At 42.2% G+C, this 19,890-nt stretch overlaps 1 protein-coding gene across 1 annotated transcript in view; it reads left to right on the forward strand.

Annotated features, from left to right (window-relative positions):
* brinp1 (bone morphogenetic protein/retinoic acid inducible neural-specific 1) overlaps positions 1 to 19,890 on the forward strand; it is a gene marked incomplete at both ends in the record, with an annotated part of 63,967 nt that overhangs the window by 35,507 nt on the left and 8,570 nt on the right. The window contains 2 exons of the mRNA XM_080846989.1: positions 2,509 to 2,614; positions 19,158 to 19,394. Of these exons, the coding sequence (XP_080703115.1) occupies positions 2,509 to 2,614; positions 19,158 to 19,394 (343 nt within the window). The remainder of the gene's footprint in view (positions 1 to 2,508; positions 2,615 to 19,157; positions 19,395 to 19,890) is intronic.

The following is a 19,890-nucleotide window of genomic DNA, read 5'->3' on the forward strand; positions in this document are numbered from 1 at the left end:
ACAGGTAACATGATCGTTCTTTCGGTCAACTAATTGAATTGCATATTTCTCAAAACCATGTACAGATAACATATTTTTGCTCTGGTGATGAAATGGTTTGGGAAATCACCTCAGAGAGACTGAGAGTTAGTGATTGTTTTTATTTTAAATACCCACACCCACCGGACCCGCAAAAATATGTGTTTAAACAACCACCCGAACTCGACTCAACCCCCAATCCGCGAACTTTTATTTGCACCTTTCAAGAAGACACTCCTGTAAACTTGTCAAAATAGCGCACCAGTGATCGCTTAAACAAGAGCGGTTTATAATCCTCACGGGTTAATCCAATGTAGAAAATGTGGTCCAAAACAAGCATCACCAAAACTGGCTACAGGCTATTGCAACATGGTTATGCAGGAGCCACCACTGCTACCACTGATGCATAATACATTGATTGCAGGGCACATTCTATGCCACAGCAATTGCGTCTGGGTCCAGGCCAGTGGTTCTCAACTACCCACAATTTCCCATGGTAATTAGGTTGCAACACAAATTATATGCAATTCAAACCATAAAAAAACATTAAAATATAAACATAGGGCCTACTTTTGCCTGCATTCACTGCACATTAGCCTAAATTTGTCATCACATAGATTTTAAAATTGATATTATTTAAACCGGGGACCTGCGGGTTACGGGTTGACCTGCGCATCACTGCTGATAGTTATGAAGACTTTCTCATACAGCAGGGCAAGTCCCGCTTGACCAATTCAAAGTACTTTATATTTACTTTTATTCTTGGCTGCACTTTTTTATTATCAGGCAGAAAAATGATGTGTCTGTTGTGTCTGAGTGTGTGTGTGTGTGTGTGTGTGTGTGTGTGAGTGTGTGTGTGTGTGTGTGTGTGTGTGTGTGCATATCTCTGAGTGTCCTTGTGTGTGTGTGTGTGTGTGTGTGTCTTTGTGAGTTGGGCAGTGTAGATGAATAAATGCATGTGTAGTCATGTGTTTTAGAAAATTAAGCTTAGACAGAGTTACACACTCTTAAATTCCTCCTGACTAATTCAGAAGCTTTAGTTTACTTGAATTCTTATCCTCATGTTTATCATTCAACAGAAAATCGTTTGTTTCGTCGTGCCACACATGTGTATGTGTGTGTGTGTGTGTGTGTGTGTGTGTGTGTGTATGTGTGTGTGAGTGTGTGTGTGTGTGTGTGTGTGTGTGTGTGTGTGTGTGAGTTTGTGTGATGGAATTGATTGAAGGGGACAACAATGGGCATGGGCCCAATCTAGTTTTTCATTCTTTGTTTGTGTTGAGAGAAAGATGTGTGTTTCACGCTGCACTCTCTCAGAGACTAGGGCGATAATCGTTTGTGTGCAGTTGACAAAGGATTACATGTTCTGTGCTGTGTAGAGGCTGTTATTACAGCTCCAGTGTTAATCCATCACTGTCACCCCAGTATGTTGCTGTAACAGCTCATGACCTCTTGACCTCTGATATTGCCTTGACTTAGAGCATGCTGAAGACCAAAAAAATCTTTATAGTTTGGGTATTTAGCCTTCAGACTTACTAAACATTTCATACAAGTAGTGTAATGACGACAATGACACAATTAAGCACATTCGATTAATCAATAACAATACAAATAGCTGATGTTCCAAATGAATCAACAGAGTTAAAAATGACAGACATTTTGGGTTTAGCTGTACTATGACCTGGATCACTCTGTGCCTGTTCTTCATCATAGCCCGTCATTGTTTTGACCACCACTTTTCCAAATGGCGTAGGCTCCATTTGAAAAAGCCCTTTAAAGATTGTGAGGGACTAAAAGCACCATCATATTTAATCATTGCAATCTTCCCTGGCTAGGCTGCTATCTGCGAAAAAGGCTGAAACTCTATGTGTAGGAGGCTATTTTAAAAATTAGAGTGGGATGTTAGAAAGAACAGGCGATTAGTTCCTCTACCTTCCCCCTCAGCCCCTCCCTTAAGACAGGGAAGTTTCCTCCAGTGCTCTTTTAACAGTACTCTCCGGCATTGATGCCTACAAGACCTTTACTTCAGGTCTAGAAGATAAAACACACACATTCAGAGGAACTGTGTAGGAGGTCCCTTGAAGCTGCAGGCTGTTTAACTGATACATTGATGAATCACCTCATGTTTATAGAGAATATGAACCTCTGTGACATATGCAAGTGGAATGCATGTGTGTATGTGTGTGTGAGAGAGAAAAGTTTTGTAAGGTCCTTCCTGCTTGTATTTATATCATAATCTCCATTGTCAACACTAGGCTAAGAACCACTAGTGTCACTAGCACCAGTTCATCTCTGAATAGCATTAGCATAGAATAACACAGAATACTAGAATAAAAGCATAACATAGCATAACATAGCATAGAATTGAATAATGTCCATCAGATATGCATCTCTAGCCATTTCATAAGAGCATTCTAGATAAATAATCTAAAATGTTCGCATTGATGGCCAAATTTCGGATTGGTTCAAGTGAATGTTCTGATTGTGTTGCAGGTGACAGAGACCCGCACAGGGCCGCTGGGATGTAACACCTACGACAACCTGGACTCCGTCAGCTCCATCCTCCTACAGAGTCCCGAGAACAAACTCCATCTGCAAGGTAAGCACTCCCCACATTGCTTCAGACTGGTGGGAGGAGCAGCTCAGCAGATGAACACAACAGGATGTTTTTCATTCATATTTATTTCTTCAGCCTGCAGTCATTTCAGGCTGTAATCAGTTGTCCCCGTACTTGATTTTGGCCCTGGTGTCTCCCACTTCATTTTTTGATGCATTGTTTCGCTCCGTCTTGACCTGCAGGAAGCAGTCTATCCTCCAAAATAATCGGTTTTATGATAAATTACGCCTTCTGTCGCCTTCAGGTCTCAAGTATGCTCCCTCCATATGCACTCCACTGTTTACTGCAGATTGAAGCATATTTGAGTCTGGACGAGAGAAGCGGTGCAAGAAAGCAAGGCAGAAATATGCTTGCTGCCAGAGAACAAGGGGTCATTGTGCTGCTTCCTCAAATCTGTCAGCAAAAGAACAGCACAAATGGAATTTACCTTCTGTTTTCCTTTTGTTCTCTTCTCTTGTTGTGTCATGCGAGAGCACTGTGGACTACCCCACCTAAGACCAGTGATCGGCCCTAAGGGTGACATTTTGGGAGTGAGTGAAGGCCACATGTGTGAAGAGAAAGATTTCACACTTTCCTCTAGCCTGAGCTCTCTCCCTCTCTCTCTCTCTCTCTCTCTCTCTCTATTTCTCTCTCTCTCCTCTCTCTCCTCTCTCTTCTTTCTGAGGAGTTCATTTCCTCTGTATGGATTTGGATAATTACTTTGTCTGTCAGATGTGCTTCTCAGGCTCCTGTGTTGGAAGGCGTAGGGCTAAGTCGCAGTACAGGTATATAGAGCCTTTCTTATCGTTGATGTACTGGCTGGTCTGCAATGGGGAAATGTGATGTTGTCAGTGTGCTGATGAGTGGCGGCCAGACAGGGGTCCCATCCCCACGGTTATGCTTCTTTCATGGGGATAAAAGAAGACAGATTTTCAATCTATAATTCACTCTTTTATTATTGAACAGGTTGGATTTTCTGTCAACGTATTCATATTAGATTAAGTGGCTGCCTCACCACCTTTTGAAGAATCCAGCCCTGCGTCATGCAGACAGCCAACTCTTTTTTTCCCAAAACACACAAAAAGCACCATTCATCAACTAAAATCCCAACTTTCAAGTACAGGCAAGCTTTGACATATAATGTGTCATTCACAAAAATGATTGATGATGATGACAAAATGATTCCCTCTCAAACCCTAGCCTGCTAGCACTGCCACTGGAAAATAATACAGTTTTGAACTTGGAAAGCTTTTGATGACAAGGGAACGCTACTCTAGCCATCTATGGGTAGCAGAGATTTATGCCTGGATAAAGTTATAGTGATCCTAAATGTCCTGTTGACCCTGGCTTTGTAAAGATTTTAAATGATGAGAATCAAGTTCAGTTGCACTCCTCAATCACTGCAGGTCTTGATAGGGTGATTGTGTTTTAGTTTTCTCCTGGTTGTGTGACCGGATTCGCTGTGCCTGCTGACCCCTGTGCCTAAATTACCATGCCTTTGTAAAGGCAACTACTGCAATGCATGGTCCCCTGGCAGATCCTCTTCTCTTGACATGAGATTCCATTTCTGTGCATGCATGGCACTTGTCTATGAAATCTGTTTTCAGCCTTCACCCTTTAAGGAGGAGATGGAGAGAGACAAACCGAGAGAGGAATAGAGAGAAACAGAGTTTTGACGGTTGAAAATTCTATTTTTCAACCCTACATACAAGCTTTTTGCTTTGAAAGTGTACAGGGGTAATTTGTCATCCCAGTAAAGTTTGTCAGAGGAGAGGAGAGAGAGAAGAAGGAGCTAAGATACAGAAAACGACAGGAAGACAGACAGACTTAGAGGGATGGAGAGAGAGATGGAGAAGAATCAGGATGACATTTTCTGCTCTAAGTCGAGCTGGCATGTGTGTGTGCGTGTGTATGTGTGTGTGTGTGTATGTGTGTATGAGGCTGTGTGTGTGTGTGTGCGTGTGTGCGTGTGTGTCTGAGTGTGTGTGCGTGTGTGTGTGTGTGTGTGTGTGTGTGTGTGTGTGTGTGTGTGTGTGTGTGTGTATGTGTGTGCTCTCGACTGGCGGCACCAGTTGTGTTTATACTCGGTTGATGTATGAGCGCTCTGCCAGGCGGGCACAGAAGGCGGCCCCGGTGACTGGCACTGACGGTGGCTTAATAGACAGTAGAGAAGCTCCCCCTGCCACCCATGCTGGGAAGGCCCTGCCCCTGTCCACAGGCATTGGTCAGCTGACTCCCCAGTCTGTGCTTAAGAGTGAATTAGGAAAAAGGTCACTTTGAAGGGAAGTGTTGTTCCCATTAATAAAATTGCCATCTCCTGTCGTCTCTGGATTTTGCTGCATGTGGGGTCGGGCGATAATGCTGATGGAGCTCGGAGGGGCACAGACTAGTGTGAACACAGCGTGATAAAATAAACACATAGATACAAACAGTGGTAACATCATTAAGAAAACATATGATGAGTTAGAGATTAAATGTCGACTCTGCTATTTCTCTATTGCAGTTAGTATCTGAAGGCTACTTACGAAAAAACATTCCTGTACAATGATGAATCTGACAGTATGATCAGTTGCCAGTACATTCTATAGAATAAGTAATAGACTTAAGAGCATCTCATTCATGCTCTCCCTGAGTGACATGACTTAATCTCTTAAAATGAATGGGGGCAGGGATTGCGAAGTACATTTGACATGATAGCACAACACGACCATTTCCTCAAAGACAAAAGGTTGAAGGAAGCATATCATCTCCACAAAAAAAAAAGAATATTTTTTTACGCTCAGTTTTTTTAAAATGCCTTTTCCCGAAGCATAGTCATAGATCTTCCAAGAGACAGAGCACTTCAAACCTTGCACATTTCCCAGTAGAAGGTCACAGCTTTAAACAGAGCATGTGTTTGGACCACCCTGGCCCAGTAAGGAGAGTTTAACCAGCCCACTTTCATGTCTCTAAATGACTCTCTCTCCAATGCTACTCCTTCTGTGGTCAGTGATCTGAAACAATTTGATAGACTTAGAGAGAGCAACAAGGTAGAAATATGTTGAAAAGTGGATAAACATATGTTTAACTGGATAGGGACCTCAATTAACACCCCTTCCCACAAACGCAAAGACACGTCCGTTCAGTTCGTTTTATCACACACCTTTGAATAAAGGCCTTTGATGCCATTCATATTACTGACTTATACAAGCATTGTACAGTAACTCTAATGCTAGCAAACTCGGAAGGACTAAATCATCTTATGGAGCACAGTGAAGAGTAACTCTGTCCCTGTCTGTGTGGGATCTTCAACATTTGGGTTTACCATTATCGACAGATTTCTATTCATCTTTGACACTTCTCTGACAAAGGAAAAAGGTTCCTGCTAGATCACCTAATGTGTCCCTGCAATGCAAGGTGACATTTGTAGCTATTTCACCTGGGTGTAGATTGATTAGCCTGATTATTTATAATAATAATAAATTAATATACTAACATCTGAATGGTCATTGTTTGTCCCTGGAGGCCCTGGGGAGAGAATACAATCTAATTGGTTACATTTTTTGTCTCTCTTAATTAAAACTCTATACATTTTATGTGAGTAGTGCTTCCTGCAAAGACCTTGGAGGGCAAAGAATACTGTGTACCATTATTAACTAGATAATTTGGTGGTATTCATTTAACAGAGTAATTTGATAGACCAAATTAACTTGTATTACTTACTCTTTTTGCATGACATAGGTTTTTAGATTACTTTAGTTGTGCATCTGCTGTAGCTGGGTCATGGTGTTTACCCATCTCATCTCTGTTTGTTCTGGCCGGCGCTTTTAAATGCTAATAGACCTGTCAACAAATAAAGCAGAGAGAGGCAACATTTAAATGGGCATTGATCCCTGGTCAAATGGAGAAATGGGTCACCTCTGAAACACTGTGTAGGTAGGATCTGAGAATACACACTGGTTTGCTATGTGACTTCACAATATCAAAATCACCAATATGAACTTTTTGATGAATATGATAATGTACTTTATGGACAAACAGCGATACAAAATACTAGGAAATGTTGTTTGCAGTAAATGTGTTTAATATAAATGAGCGATTTATTATATTATATTATGTTATGTATTATATTATATTATGATTTATTATATTATATTATATTATCACAAGGAGGGCCTTTCATACAATAACAAAAAAATGAACTGTTGCTCTGATGTATACCAGGACACGGCAACAGGACTGTCAGTGAGCCGTTGGCTTTGACTGTATTTCTGTATCTCTAAGTCTGACTTCTATTGACAAAAGCATCTCAAGACTAAAAAAGATGTGGAAAAAAAAACAGAACGCTCCTAACAGCTTCATCTGCCATTCAAGCCCAAGCCTGGCATCCCAGAGAGACAGCAAAACAGCTGCGTATCTTGGAGACGGGCACCCGACACCCCCTTTGTGCGCCCCGCGGTTCAAGGGCACGCTGTGGGGTCAGAGTGGGAGCGGAGCAGAGATCATTACAGTCCCAGAGGAGGTCCCCGCGCTTTACCCAAGCCAAGGCAGAGCTGCCCGCCAATCCCAATACTGAGTTATCTCTGCAGGGGTGGTGCGAGGGGGCATGGCTGAGGGGTCCGCTCAGATACAACCAGAGGAGCAGGGGTGGGGTGGGGGCGGGTATGTTGTGGACAGGTGGCGGGTTGGGGGGTGAAAGGGTGAAGAAGGGTGAAGTGGGAGGGGGGTGATGGTGATAGTGACAGAACTGAGATGTAAGGGTTCAAAACCTCAGAGGGGGAGTCAAAACCTTTATGGTGGAGACCTCTTTATACTTTTCATTTTTACTTTTTTAGCCATGTGTTTGGTGATGCAGCGGCCTGCTCTGAAAGTGCTCTCGTCTCTGCTTCCTTTGGTTATTCATCAGTGAAGGACTCGCAGTGGCACAGGCTGTGGCAGACCCAGAGGGCATGACGCGCTCACCGCATATAGAGCATTTCTATTGACTTTGAACATTTTACGCGCCATTTATAATGCATGTTGATAGACTCTCGAACCCCTCTCATCCTCTGTGCATTCCCACTGTGGAACAGAATATAAATACCCATTGTGTCTATTGGGACAATTACGGAACACTTAATGACATGAAACATGAGATTACCAAACATAAGAGAAACTCAGGATAAGCACAGGCCTGTCCTCAATCAGCGTTAATGTCAATGGCAGAGTAAAGCAGCATATTGCCAGAGGCGAGCACATCTCCAGACCCTGCTAAATAAAATATTTTACCCACCTTTCATCAATATTTAGCAACTTGCATAATAATGTGTTCATTTTACGACAGAGGATGGGGACACAGCTTGCTCATTTTAATTTTACATTTCACTCAAAAACACGTTGGAAAAAAGGCAGAAAGACAGGAAAAGAGGGATAGAGGGAGAGAGAGAGGGAAGGGGGATATATAGAGGGAGAGAGAGGAGTGGGGTGTAGGGAGACCCAGTTTTGAGGACATCCTAGTTGCTTTCTTGTGCCATGTTGTCAGGACCAGTGAAGGTCTAGGCCTGTCACCGTGTCACTCTGCCAGGTGACTGCTAAACCAATGTGCTGGCACATCTTGAAGTGTGCCGCTGACATTTCAGTCAAAATGCTTTGTGTGACACAACTGTGTGTGGCAGGCAGAAATTATTGATGTTATTAAAAAGGTGGGGGCTGGAAAAAAGTCCTCCTGAGGAGCAATGTGTCAAGCCTCTGAAAAAGCTTCATGAAGTCTATTGGCTTCATTTAATCAAATGCTGCAGCGATAATTATACCTTACATTCATGACGGACAAAAAAAGTCAATTTCACTTGGTGAAAGGCCCCACAGTGGAAACCCACTTAAACTCATTCATTTTTAATCCAGCTTTATAATAGTTTCAATTAAGAGAGCCTTTTAAAATTGTGTTCATTAAGCCCATATTCACTATTGATTGACATTGAGTGACACATTATTAGAGCAAAGGTTAGGACTATTCTTGCTAAATGCTGTTTTACAGAATATTTCACGGATATGATAATCTTAAAGTCAAGACCAAACTCACTTGGTACTGCATTGCAATGTTTTAACTGTCTTTCAAGAACTTGGCAGAGTTGAGCGCAAAGACAAATATTCACATTTGAAGTTGACAGGATTAGACTGGAAAAAAAGATAACGTCTTAATGGGAAAGCGATACTGTGTACAAGCTAGTGTTTTAGCTCCCTGACATTTGGGAATAGCTTTTTATTTCTCTCACTTTTTTTTCCCCATCGGAGAAGGGAGGCTAGTCTTTGCGATCTGATGGCTGCAAAGTGCAGATAGCACTGAGGGATAATACCACAGTCACACAGCATGGTGCAGCATCCTCTATGGCTCCCCTTAGATTAAAATGGGGACACACAATCAGACATGGGGAGAGCCAGCTATCAAAGCTCTGTGGCATCCGCAGTGCCTTCTCAACAGAGGCTAAACTGATGGGCTGTACAAAAACACAAAACAGACAAAAGAAGAGATGCCTCATGTTTGTTTCCCTTATAATAGCATGCCATAGAGGGAGAAAAACAAAACACATATTAGGACAGAGACTGCGTTAGAGCCGTGAAAATACACAGCATCTGAGTGATTCACTTAAGCATCAAGCCTTATGGACGCCATCTCGAGGATAACAGGACAGTTGCTCAGCTATTTATATTCAGTCTATTATGTGTTTTGCTGCTCACCGAGGTCTTTGCAGTGGCGTCCCGCCCAACCCCCCACCCGCCCCCGTGATCACCAAGGAAACCAGCACAATGAAAAAAGTTGAAATGGACCCATTAAAAATCCTGAGTCCAGAGTGAGAAAATAGTTGATCTTTGAAAAAAAGAAACAGGACAGAAAGGGACAAAAAACAAAAAAATCCTCCCACAGACATACAAGCAAGAATACAAAATGTAGGAGTAGGTCATTGCTGTTCGAAAACACTAACATCCAAAGCGGGGAAGCAAATATACTGCTCAGTTTCTAAGTGTGTAGCCTTCCATATAATTTAGCTGTATTGAAATTATGTAATTAGACAAAATAGCATTTTATATAATAATGCAGAGAATACCTTGAACCGTTTCCATGGATGTTAATCTACTTATGAATGTAAACTAAATGTCGAGCACACAATTAAACCTTTGGTCTGACTAGCAAAACAATCTGCTATCCACTACACATTTTAGCTTCCAATATTATATTTTAAAATTGGTCACCTGCAAACTAGTAATAACTACAGGTCACTTTTCTTCATTCGACTTCTTCTCCTCTCCTCCTGTCTATGGCTTTGTCTGTAGCGTAAATAACCTTGAGAAATTGGCTTGTCTTGAGATGCGTATCCCATGTCTCCCCAGGGAACTTTAAATACCAACACATCAAGTAGAAGGGGAATCAAGTGGAGCTGGGGATTAACAAGAAGTAGTTAAACGGGCCGGTTATTTGTCTGTTAATTCCTGCAAAAAGGCCTCATCTACCTGTAAAACGGAGATGAGCTAGGCCAGACTAAGTGATTTGCACCACCTCACCCAACTCAAAATGATCCACTCTCTTACTACCATAAATTAGCTGGAAAACAAAAGCAAAGTAATTTCCTTTTTCCTCCCCCCCCCCTCCCCCGTTCTCTCTCCTCTCCTATTATCCTCTCCTAGTAGGAGCTGTGAGCCCATCGTGGAAGATTTATGAATATGTTAGAATAGCCTGAGCCAACAGTTTTCAAAGTAGTGAAAGGGAAAATAAATTAAACGGCCCCACAGGCAATTCATCTGCAGCTTGATGGATTACATGCTCATCACCACGTTCCTGATTTCTCAACCATTCCCGTTGCACCTGCGCAACGATTGGTACACAAAGAAAAGAATAGGTGCACCCATTTCCACCATATTGTCACAACTGATTGTGGCCAGATATGTAGATCTCCATGCCAACGGAGATGGAGATGTAAGTGATGAATTAGCTACTGTGTAAAAATTGCTTCAGCAGGGGAAGGATGCATGTTCATCAACCAAACAGCCCACCCTTGGACACACACACACACACACACACACACACACACACACACACACACACACAAACACACACACACACAGACACACACACACACACACACAGACACACACACACTCACAAGCGCGCACACACACTTTTGTGCATGCACATTCCTTCCAATGCACATGTCCCCACACACTCTGACAGAAACCTATTAACCATACAGTATGCCAGACACTGGTCAGATCATGAATTAGATAAAAAGTCTAACAGTGGTGCCGATCGAATCCAATATAGACCGTATGAGGGATGCTTTAATCAGCCTTTATGTTGTGCACTGTGCGTTATTGAGGACATAACCACAACGGCAAGTGTATCCTCTCCTATAGGGTCTCTCTCCTGACGTGGATGTCCGATAATGGTGGCTCATTCCTCAGATTGACGATGGCATCCTCCGGTTTCTCCACCTCAGGGTTGGGCTTTGCCTCCAGCCTGATGAAATCCCTCGGTGCTGACCTCTGAGGTCACCTCTGAATTGGAGGTGGTCAATCAAGACGGCGTTTCCGGCCCTGACAGCCCGGAATCATAAATCAGACCTTTTTGTCCTCCAAAGCCGCTCGCTGTCAGAGGCCATATGTTCCCCGAGCCTTCATTCTCCAAACAATGACTCGCTCACACTCTTCTCCTCTATCGATTCGGTTTTGCCTTCCTCATGTGAGAGCTTGTGTTTCTGACAGCTTGATAGTACAACCACCTTGAGCTGGCATACATACTCCTTGTGTGGTCTCACGTTGCCTGTTGCCACGTTTTATTTTCTTCTCTCTTTCTCCTCTCCCTTAGAGTGAGGGGAAGAAAAAAAAACATACACATTGATTGGAAACGGGATGTATTTTTGCTGTGTGTTGACATTAGCTAAGTTGTTGATGTACTTGGCCTTCATGTCAGTCAATGGAAAGATCACCAGTGGGATAGAAAAGCCCTTACAGCACATCACAAGGAAATCTTCAAGAGCATGAGTGCAATTATTATTTTAGGATTATCAAATCTATTCTTGACATGTTGCATCAAGTTGTGTTCGCAACATGATTATACTTGGAGTTCCGGTCAATAATGTAATATTTTGTTTTTGTATCATTTCTAGTTTTTAAGCCTCTTTTCAATGATGTTTCACCACCCGGTGTGATAAAGTAAGGGAAATTCACAAGATATTTCAACAAACATACAACCAGAGCAAATTTCGATTTAATGACTGTAAGTAGTTATTAATAATAACACACATATAAAATATAGATTAAAATATACATAATAAAACCTGTAATTTTACAATATAGCACTTGATCAAAAATCACGATAAAATGTATGAAGAAAATCCGCACCTATTCATATTAACACCCAGTTAACGGCATTAAATATGACACCTGAAAATGTACCATTCATTTTCACTGATAATACTCTGTATTACAGTCTTGGGCATTCATTTTAAAGGTAATTTTTGTGACACAACAAATGTAACAATTTTTTATTATAAAAAAAGCTGTAATGGATCTCAAATACAATTTATTTTGATTGATGGATTTTGATGGAACACAGCATGAGGCCTAAATGTGTAAAAATGTACACGTGTATAACCCTTCCAGCACGAAGGGGCCCCGTGGGGCACTTTGTGATATTTTTATTAATACAATTTTAAATCTCAGCGAGTTTTTGTCCTACAAACATAAAACTAACACCCACAGCAACCTTGAACCCTTTACTTTTTAAATATATACAGTTTGAAACTAAAGTATAAATCTTCACTTTGTAAGGAGGATATAACTAATCCCTTGCACATTTCAGCCTCTGAGTGAGGTTTTGACCCTCCCATTAGCAAATGACAACTATTCATATGATAAGGGCATGGTAATTCACTGATCACCATTGGTTCCTGATGTGTCAAGAAAACCTGTAGGGGGTAGTGGGGCACAAAGACATTCCAGGGCTATTACGTCATGGCCATTGTCATTTGACCAAGGTGTCCCAGAATGTTCACACCTCTCTCATCAATATGCATAGTGGTCTAAGTGAAGAAAAGTGTCACTTTCTATAATACTCATAATTAGTATAGAAACCACACACACTTTCTGAATGCTAAACTCACCTATGTGGAGCAAACACCTATGTTTACAAGGTTCAGAGTAAAAAAGGAAACTTCCAAAATATTAACAATGTGTTTTTGTACAAAGTCTGAGCACCTCTAAAACTAGATTTCATTTTAGTGTCTTTAGATTTCATTTTAATAAAAAAACTTGTTTTGCTACATTCCTTTTACTTTTATTATTTTTTTGCTGAGGTGTTCTAGAATATAATCATAAATGCCACTTTGGCCTCATGGTTTTTAGTTGGGTGAAATATACAAAAATATCAGGCATGGCAGAATACTTAACAGAGTCAAAAAAGGCCTTAGTGTTGGAGGTGATAATTTGCCAGTGTGGTAATGGACTTTTTCAAATAAATACCAGCTCCTATGATGCCACCATAGGTAGCCAAGATATGTGGTTATTACTTTAATAGTAAGCAACTTGCCATTAGTAATTATACTGCAGGGTTACCTATAAAATAATACTGCAGTCTGCCAGGGAACATGAGATATATATAAGATCAAAGCACACAATAATCTCATAAAGCTGAGGAGCTCAAGTATAGAGCTCAGGCTTTCTGTCTCAACCCATCCATACAGTAAATGAAACTTAGCTAAGTACAGTAATCTCAGTTCATAATCTCAACTGTAGCAAACTGTATAATTTACTATGTATAGTCCCTGTGTGACTAGTCCCCTAAGAGTAATTTCCAGAAGTTCTCTTGGCTTGTTTAACCTACTGATTCACATCAAGTTAAAAGGGACTAGTTAACTTGGCTTTAATTTACTGAAGGTTTTCTTTTGTAAAGATTCATAGCGCTACCTGAACATTTTTTGTTGTCAAAGTCTGATCATTGTCACATTGTCATGAGTGTAGTGAAGCGTGTGCTTTTTCAAATGAGCGGAATAACACACGTTGTCGGTTTTTACACCCTAGTTTACACACCAGCCTTGACATTTTTATTGGTTTTACCACATTTTCACTTGCAAACCTTCAATATACCCAAAGTCTTGTATTTAACTTTTTTTTTTCAATTAAAAGAATATGGTGTTTTTAATGGGCATTCCTGTCCCATGTTTAATACTAGATCTGATGATGATTCACACCGTACTCCATTGTATAACATTTAAAAAAAAAAAAAACGATGTAATGGGCTAGTCAACAGTATCACCAGTAGAGACCCACAGTAGAAACCCAATCTAACTTCTAGAGTACTCTCACAAGGCAATGTCAATTAATTGCACTTTCACACTGAAAAAAAATAACATTTCTGCTCTCTCAGGTTTGTCCAAAAATATATTACCCCTGTGACTTCATTAAAGGGTCATGTTTTATCCCCACCCCACCCCATTCCCCAGAGTTACTGAAGGGGAACAGCAGCCTGGTGTAACTCTGCATGCCTTTGAAGTCATTTGCTTTATTGCACCAGTGCATTAAGTAATGATTACCTTGTGAATTTGTGGGCATACAATGGTCAATTAATCACTGATGGAACTGATGCTTATGAGGTAGAGTGTGCCTGCCGACTTGCCAAAGGCCCTGAGAGATAGAGAGAGAAAGAGAGAAAGAGAGAGAGAGAAAGAGAGAGAGAGAGAGAGAGAGAGAGAGAGAGAGAGAGAGAGCTAGGTCCAGGGCCAGGGTGCCTCCAGGACTGGGGCTCCAGGGATTTGAAACCCACAGGAAGAAGAGAAGGGAAGGCAGGAGATTTTAGCACTGCACTGCATATCAGGTGTTTGTGAATTTGTAGACCACAATGGATTATCGCTGCACAGCGATTTTCAAGCAGCTGTACGTGTCCATTACAGTGGTTTAGCTTGGCACCTAGATTATTGAAGACATTCTGAAAACTTGCATGATTTTCAGACAGTTGTCGAAGTGTTAGCACAGTGTTTTAGCAGGGCACTGGGATTTTAAAGCATTGAGTACAACGCATCAGCAAATGTGAAGTATAATGGCTCAGAATTGCAGGGATATTTCTAGGCATTTATGAAAGCAACATGAATGGTGGCATGGAAAGCCAAAGAATAGCCTGCAAATAGCTGTAAACTCAAGTTCAAGTCAAGGGCGACCATACTGCTGTACTGTCATATGCACGTTCCTCTAACAGCATGCAGCGCAATGAACTTTGAAAGGTCACTGTGGGTTTGTCAAACTCTATGGCACTGTTTTTTGTTTGTTTGTGTGTGTGCAAGTGTGTGTGTGTGAGTGTGTGTTTGTGTGAGGATGAGTGTGGGCCAGAAAAGCATCCAGTTACTGCTGATGTTTATTATGGGGTGAGATTAATGTCACACACAACAATTTATTTCTTCAGGCCCAGGCAGAAGGAGAATTTTTTGCACTGACAGAGCATGAAGTTAGGCGTTATCGGGACGCAGTGTGTGTGTGTGTAGATGTGTGTGTGTGTGTGTGTGTGTGTGTGTGTGTGTGTGTATGTGTGTGTGTCAGCGTTTCCGTTGTCCGGTAATTACCGGTCTTTGTCCGGAAAAAAATTAAAATGTCCGAAAATATTAGATCTCACCGGTCAAATTGTCTGATTGGAATTTCTTAAAAATCCCGTCCAGCAAACACAATCTGAATTAGACCACAATCCTAATATTTAGGCCTATAAAGCAAACGTGCACTGCCCTTATTATGTTTTAAAGGAACAGGCTATTCTGCCGCTTGAAAGTTATTAAACAACACGCATATGCTGCATTTTAAATAAAGCGCAAACCGTTGGTTACTGATGAGGGTGAACCTTCTGATGAGGATAAACCTGTAATACCTGCAGTGTTGCACGCGAGACATTTCATTCTACTGTCTATGTCCGTGCGTGAGAGCGCGAAGTTGCGTAGAGGCAGAGAGCAGACAGACAGATAGAGATTTTGAAAAATAGCTCGCAACATATTGAAAAAAAGAACTGGACAAGTACATTTTTTGGAGCTGTGAACTTAGTTCAAAATGTAAACTATGAACTGAACTAGTTCATGTAGAAAGTGAACTTTCCAAACATTGAATAGCCTACCTGAAGCCCTAGATGTTCAAACAGCTTTACCAGAGAAAAGGCGTTTTGTCCGAATGAAGTTCCCATGGCTAAGTTGCGAAGTAATTGATGGTAACAGTAAAATGTTCTGTTAGCTCTTCGAAATGGCAGGACAACGCAACGGATTCATAAGAGGGTCCAATCATTTTAGAATCTCCGCTGTCATTGAACATAGTCAGAGAGCAATGACCTTGTTGCAGCGCTCAATTTTACACAGCAGGCCATTTATTGACGCGCATCAGGCATTTATGTTTTTTTTCCCATTGTAAACGTTAACGTTCCCAATCTAAACGACCTGATTATGTAGTTCTTTAAGCTAAACATGGCGTCAGTTTTCTGTTAATAGGCTAATTTAGAAGCAGAAATAGATATATGACCGGCTTATCATTGAAATGTCCGGAAAATTTTGCCATTTTGACCGGCAACATTTTTCTCTAGCGGAACCTCTGGTGTGTGTGTGTGTGTGTGTGTGTGTGTGTGTGTGTGTGCGTATTTTGTATGTGTGTATGTGTGTATGTGTATGTGTGTAGATATAGGTGTGTGTGTGTGCACACTTGTGTGTGGTGTGTGCGCGTGCGCGTGCGCGTATTTTGTGTGTGTGAATGTGCGTAGATGTATGTGTGTCTGTGTGCGTATGTATGTGTGTGTGTGTGTGTGTGTGTCTTTTCCTTCTTGCATTTATAACTCCTTAGACAAGGCCCATTAAACTCCCTGATGCTGCCCCCTCCTTCACTCGCCTCAGATGGTTATCCATGGCAGAGACTGCAGACTTAGATGCACACTGCCTCTCCAACAGCATATGCTGCTTGTTCTAACTGTGTTTTGCTGTTTTGTAAGTATTTGTGATCCAGCTTTTTTCTGCCGCTGTATTTACATACTGTACGCAGAGCTGGGGAGTGGTGTGTTATGATTTCTGTCTGCTTGTTTGCCCATCATGTCCTTGCCAGTGACAGCTGGGTGTACAGTGTGTGTGTGTGTGTGTGTGTGTGTGTGTGTGTGTGTGTGTGTGTGTGTGTGTGTGTGTGTGTGTGTGTGTGTGTGTGTGTGTGTGTGTGTGTGTCCTCAGCATGACTCTCTTGTCTCCCACAACAGCAGTCTGACAGCATTTTGTCAAGATATTGTTTCCCTTTAAAGCATCTAGAGAGATGCCATCAGACTAGGTCGGTAAATATTAGGCAGCTGCTAAGAGAGAGAGAGAGAAAGAGAGGGAGATGGAGAGTGAAAGACAAAGTGAGAAAGATAAAAATGATGGGCGGGAAGGAGAGAGAGTAGGCTGGCTGGAGATGGAAAGACAGAGAGAGAAAAGAAGAGGGATGGGTGGATGATGGGAGAGTGAATAGGGAAGGAGGTGTGTGTGTGTGTGTGTGTGTGTGTGTGTGTGTGTGTGTGTGTGTGTGTGTGTGTGTATGTGTGTGTATGTGTAACTGTGTGTGTGTGTGTCTGTGTGTGTGTCTGTGTGTGTGGCTTTGATTATACTGACAAGTGACAGTGGCTGAGCCCTCCTCTCGCTGCTATCTCTGATGTAATATAGAAAGGAGAGCGGGTGAGCGCGGCGTGTTATTGTGAACTTGGGCCAGTGGCACCGCTACTGTCGTCGAGCTGCGGCGAAGCGTGAACCCGCCATCTGGATTCTCCTACCAATCACATTAAGGTTTCAGGCCCAGGAATACATCAAGCTAAATGAATATTGGCTCCAGGGAGGCTGCGTGGGCGGAGTCTGATGGGGAAAAAGCCCTTCGCCATCCAAGTCAGAAATGATCCATCCTTCTCCCCCCCCCCCCCCCCCCCATCCACCCCCCCCCACCCTGCGTGTCCGCACCCGTGTGGTTACTCTGCCCCGTTATGATGACGGACTGGCCATCAAACGAGCCTCCTGCTCGGGTACGGAGGCGTGAGGAGAGTGTGTTTGCTTCCCTGGGGGTTCAGGGCCAAATGCTGATAATAAATGGAAACAAAAGCAATGCCAGGCCTGATAAAGTCTCCTGGTGGGTAAATCTGCCTGCGTGATCAACACAGAGCAGCACGTGTAAACTAAGCTGCGTTCGCACTGAGGATGAGGAGGGCTGCTGGGGATGAAGGAGTCCTGTGAAACTGCCACTCGAAACGCTTAAGTGTCTGAAAATTCTTCTCGTCTGTCAGTTTCCAGCAAATTTTAAGAAATATTGTAGCCATGAATTATTGAAGCTGTGAAGTATTTGATTTTACTGAGAATGTCTGAAAGGAGAAGAATCTAAATGACTTTGTCAGATCATCATCCTGTCTGTCAAGGTTAAAAGTCAAGGTTAAATGAATATTCCAACGACACTGTGGATTATTTCCATGCAATGGATGAAATTTAGTTTCTCAAACTTCCTGAACCAGTATTCTCAGGGGTTAAAGCAGATATCCCTAATACTAAACCTTCCAAGACAATGACAACAGAGGATAAAGGAAATAATCATTTTAATCTCACATTTATGAACTATTATGTACTATCCAGAGCCAAGACACTGTATTCCTTATACTGAAGGATTTTGGAGACTATTTGCCATTTCTACCTTTCAGATGCAAATACCTGTTCTGGACTCAAAGGCATTTGATGCTTTCACTGGGGTATAAATGGCGTGTATTAGATCGCGTGATTGAGATATGGGCAGGATAAATGACACAAGTGGGGAGCTACTTTATCAACAGCCAAAGAGTCTATTCCACATATGTTCTACCCTTTGGAAACCAGCAGGCTTTTCATCAAGAAAGCTACTGTATCTCTTCACACACACAGGCACAGTTTTTTTCACAGACACACAAACACACACACACACACACACACACAAGGTTACACACACAAACAGACACACATGTGTGAGTACACACAAATACACACACACTCTCACACACACACACTCACACACACACACAGCTGACAGGCATGGTAAATAAGCCGAAACAGATCAAGACAGAATGCATCAATCATTGGCCTATTTTATCCCATTATGCAAAGCCCTCCCACCCAAGAAGGGCAGCTCAAAGTCAAACTTCAAAAACAAACTTTCCTACCTCGCTGTAAAATACACAAAACGATTCATCTATAAATGGGTCTATTTTCGTGTCCGATACAGAGGCTTTGCATTGGTTTTTGTCTGGGTCTTCCCAAACGCTGCACTCATTGATGGACACATTAGAAACGTTCGTCTCATGTTATATTAACGCTCCTTACAGACTTTGTACTAATTCATTGATAAATACAATGCGCTTTGTGTATAAACATGTTGTTATAAGGCATGTGCGTGGTTAAAGCAATATAAAGTTACTTGAGAGGTACACGGGATGCCACGTTACTTGCTACACTCTAATACAGACAGACACCTGCTTTTATCTTTTATCTCCTAGGTCTGCAGGTCATCTTCTATGAGTACTAAAGTATTAAACGCAGACACTTCTGTTCCCTCCCAGGTCTCCAGGTCATCTTCCCAGAGTACCTGCAGGAGAAGTTTGTGCAGTCGGCCCTCAGCTACATCATGTGCAACGGGGAGGGAGAGTACATGTGTCGCAACAGCCAGTGCATCTGCAAGTGTGCGGAGGAGTATCCCCAGTGCAACTGCCCCGTCACAGACTTGCAGATTATGGAGAACACACTGCAGGGCATGGTGGAGTCCTGGGCCGCCTCCTACAAGGACTTTGAGAACTCAGGTAATAAAGCTCTTACACACACACGCGCACACACACCCCTGAACGCACACACACTCACACACAAACGCATGCATGACATGTCTGATTTCACTCCTAGCGCAGCCTGGCTGATGATTAGCATAATTCCCATCTTAGCCCTCCTCCTTGGTATCATCTTCTCTGAAGGGGCCATATCCTTGATGATATTATGGCTGTTTTCATATCGCTCGTGAGAAAATGATGGCAGCGGAAAAAAAGAGCACAAATGCTCACTTTCAGCGACATAAAAGGCGGGAGCAGGCTGCTTATCTGGCACAGACTGGCACAGGCCAACCCTAAACAGCATTAGCTCTAAATTTAATTAATCAGCTGCTTTTTATTCCGAGTCTGTTGTCATTTTACGTGAGTCACCTTCTGGAGAATACGCCACATAAAGCTAGCGTGTTAGCTCCTCGCAGGCAATCGGCAATAAAGTGCCGTATGAATTATTCAACGCCTCCCTGAACAGCCTTCTGTT

The sequence above is a fragment of the Sprattus sprattus genome (genome assembly GCF_963457725.1).
Source record: "Sprattus sprattus genome assembly, chromosome: 11".
NCBI lineage: Eukaryota > Metazoa > Chordata > Actinopteri > Clupeiformes > Clupeidae > Sprattus > Sprattus sprattus.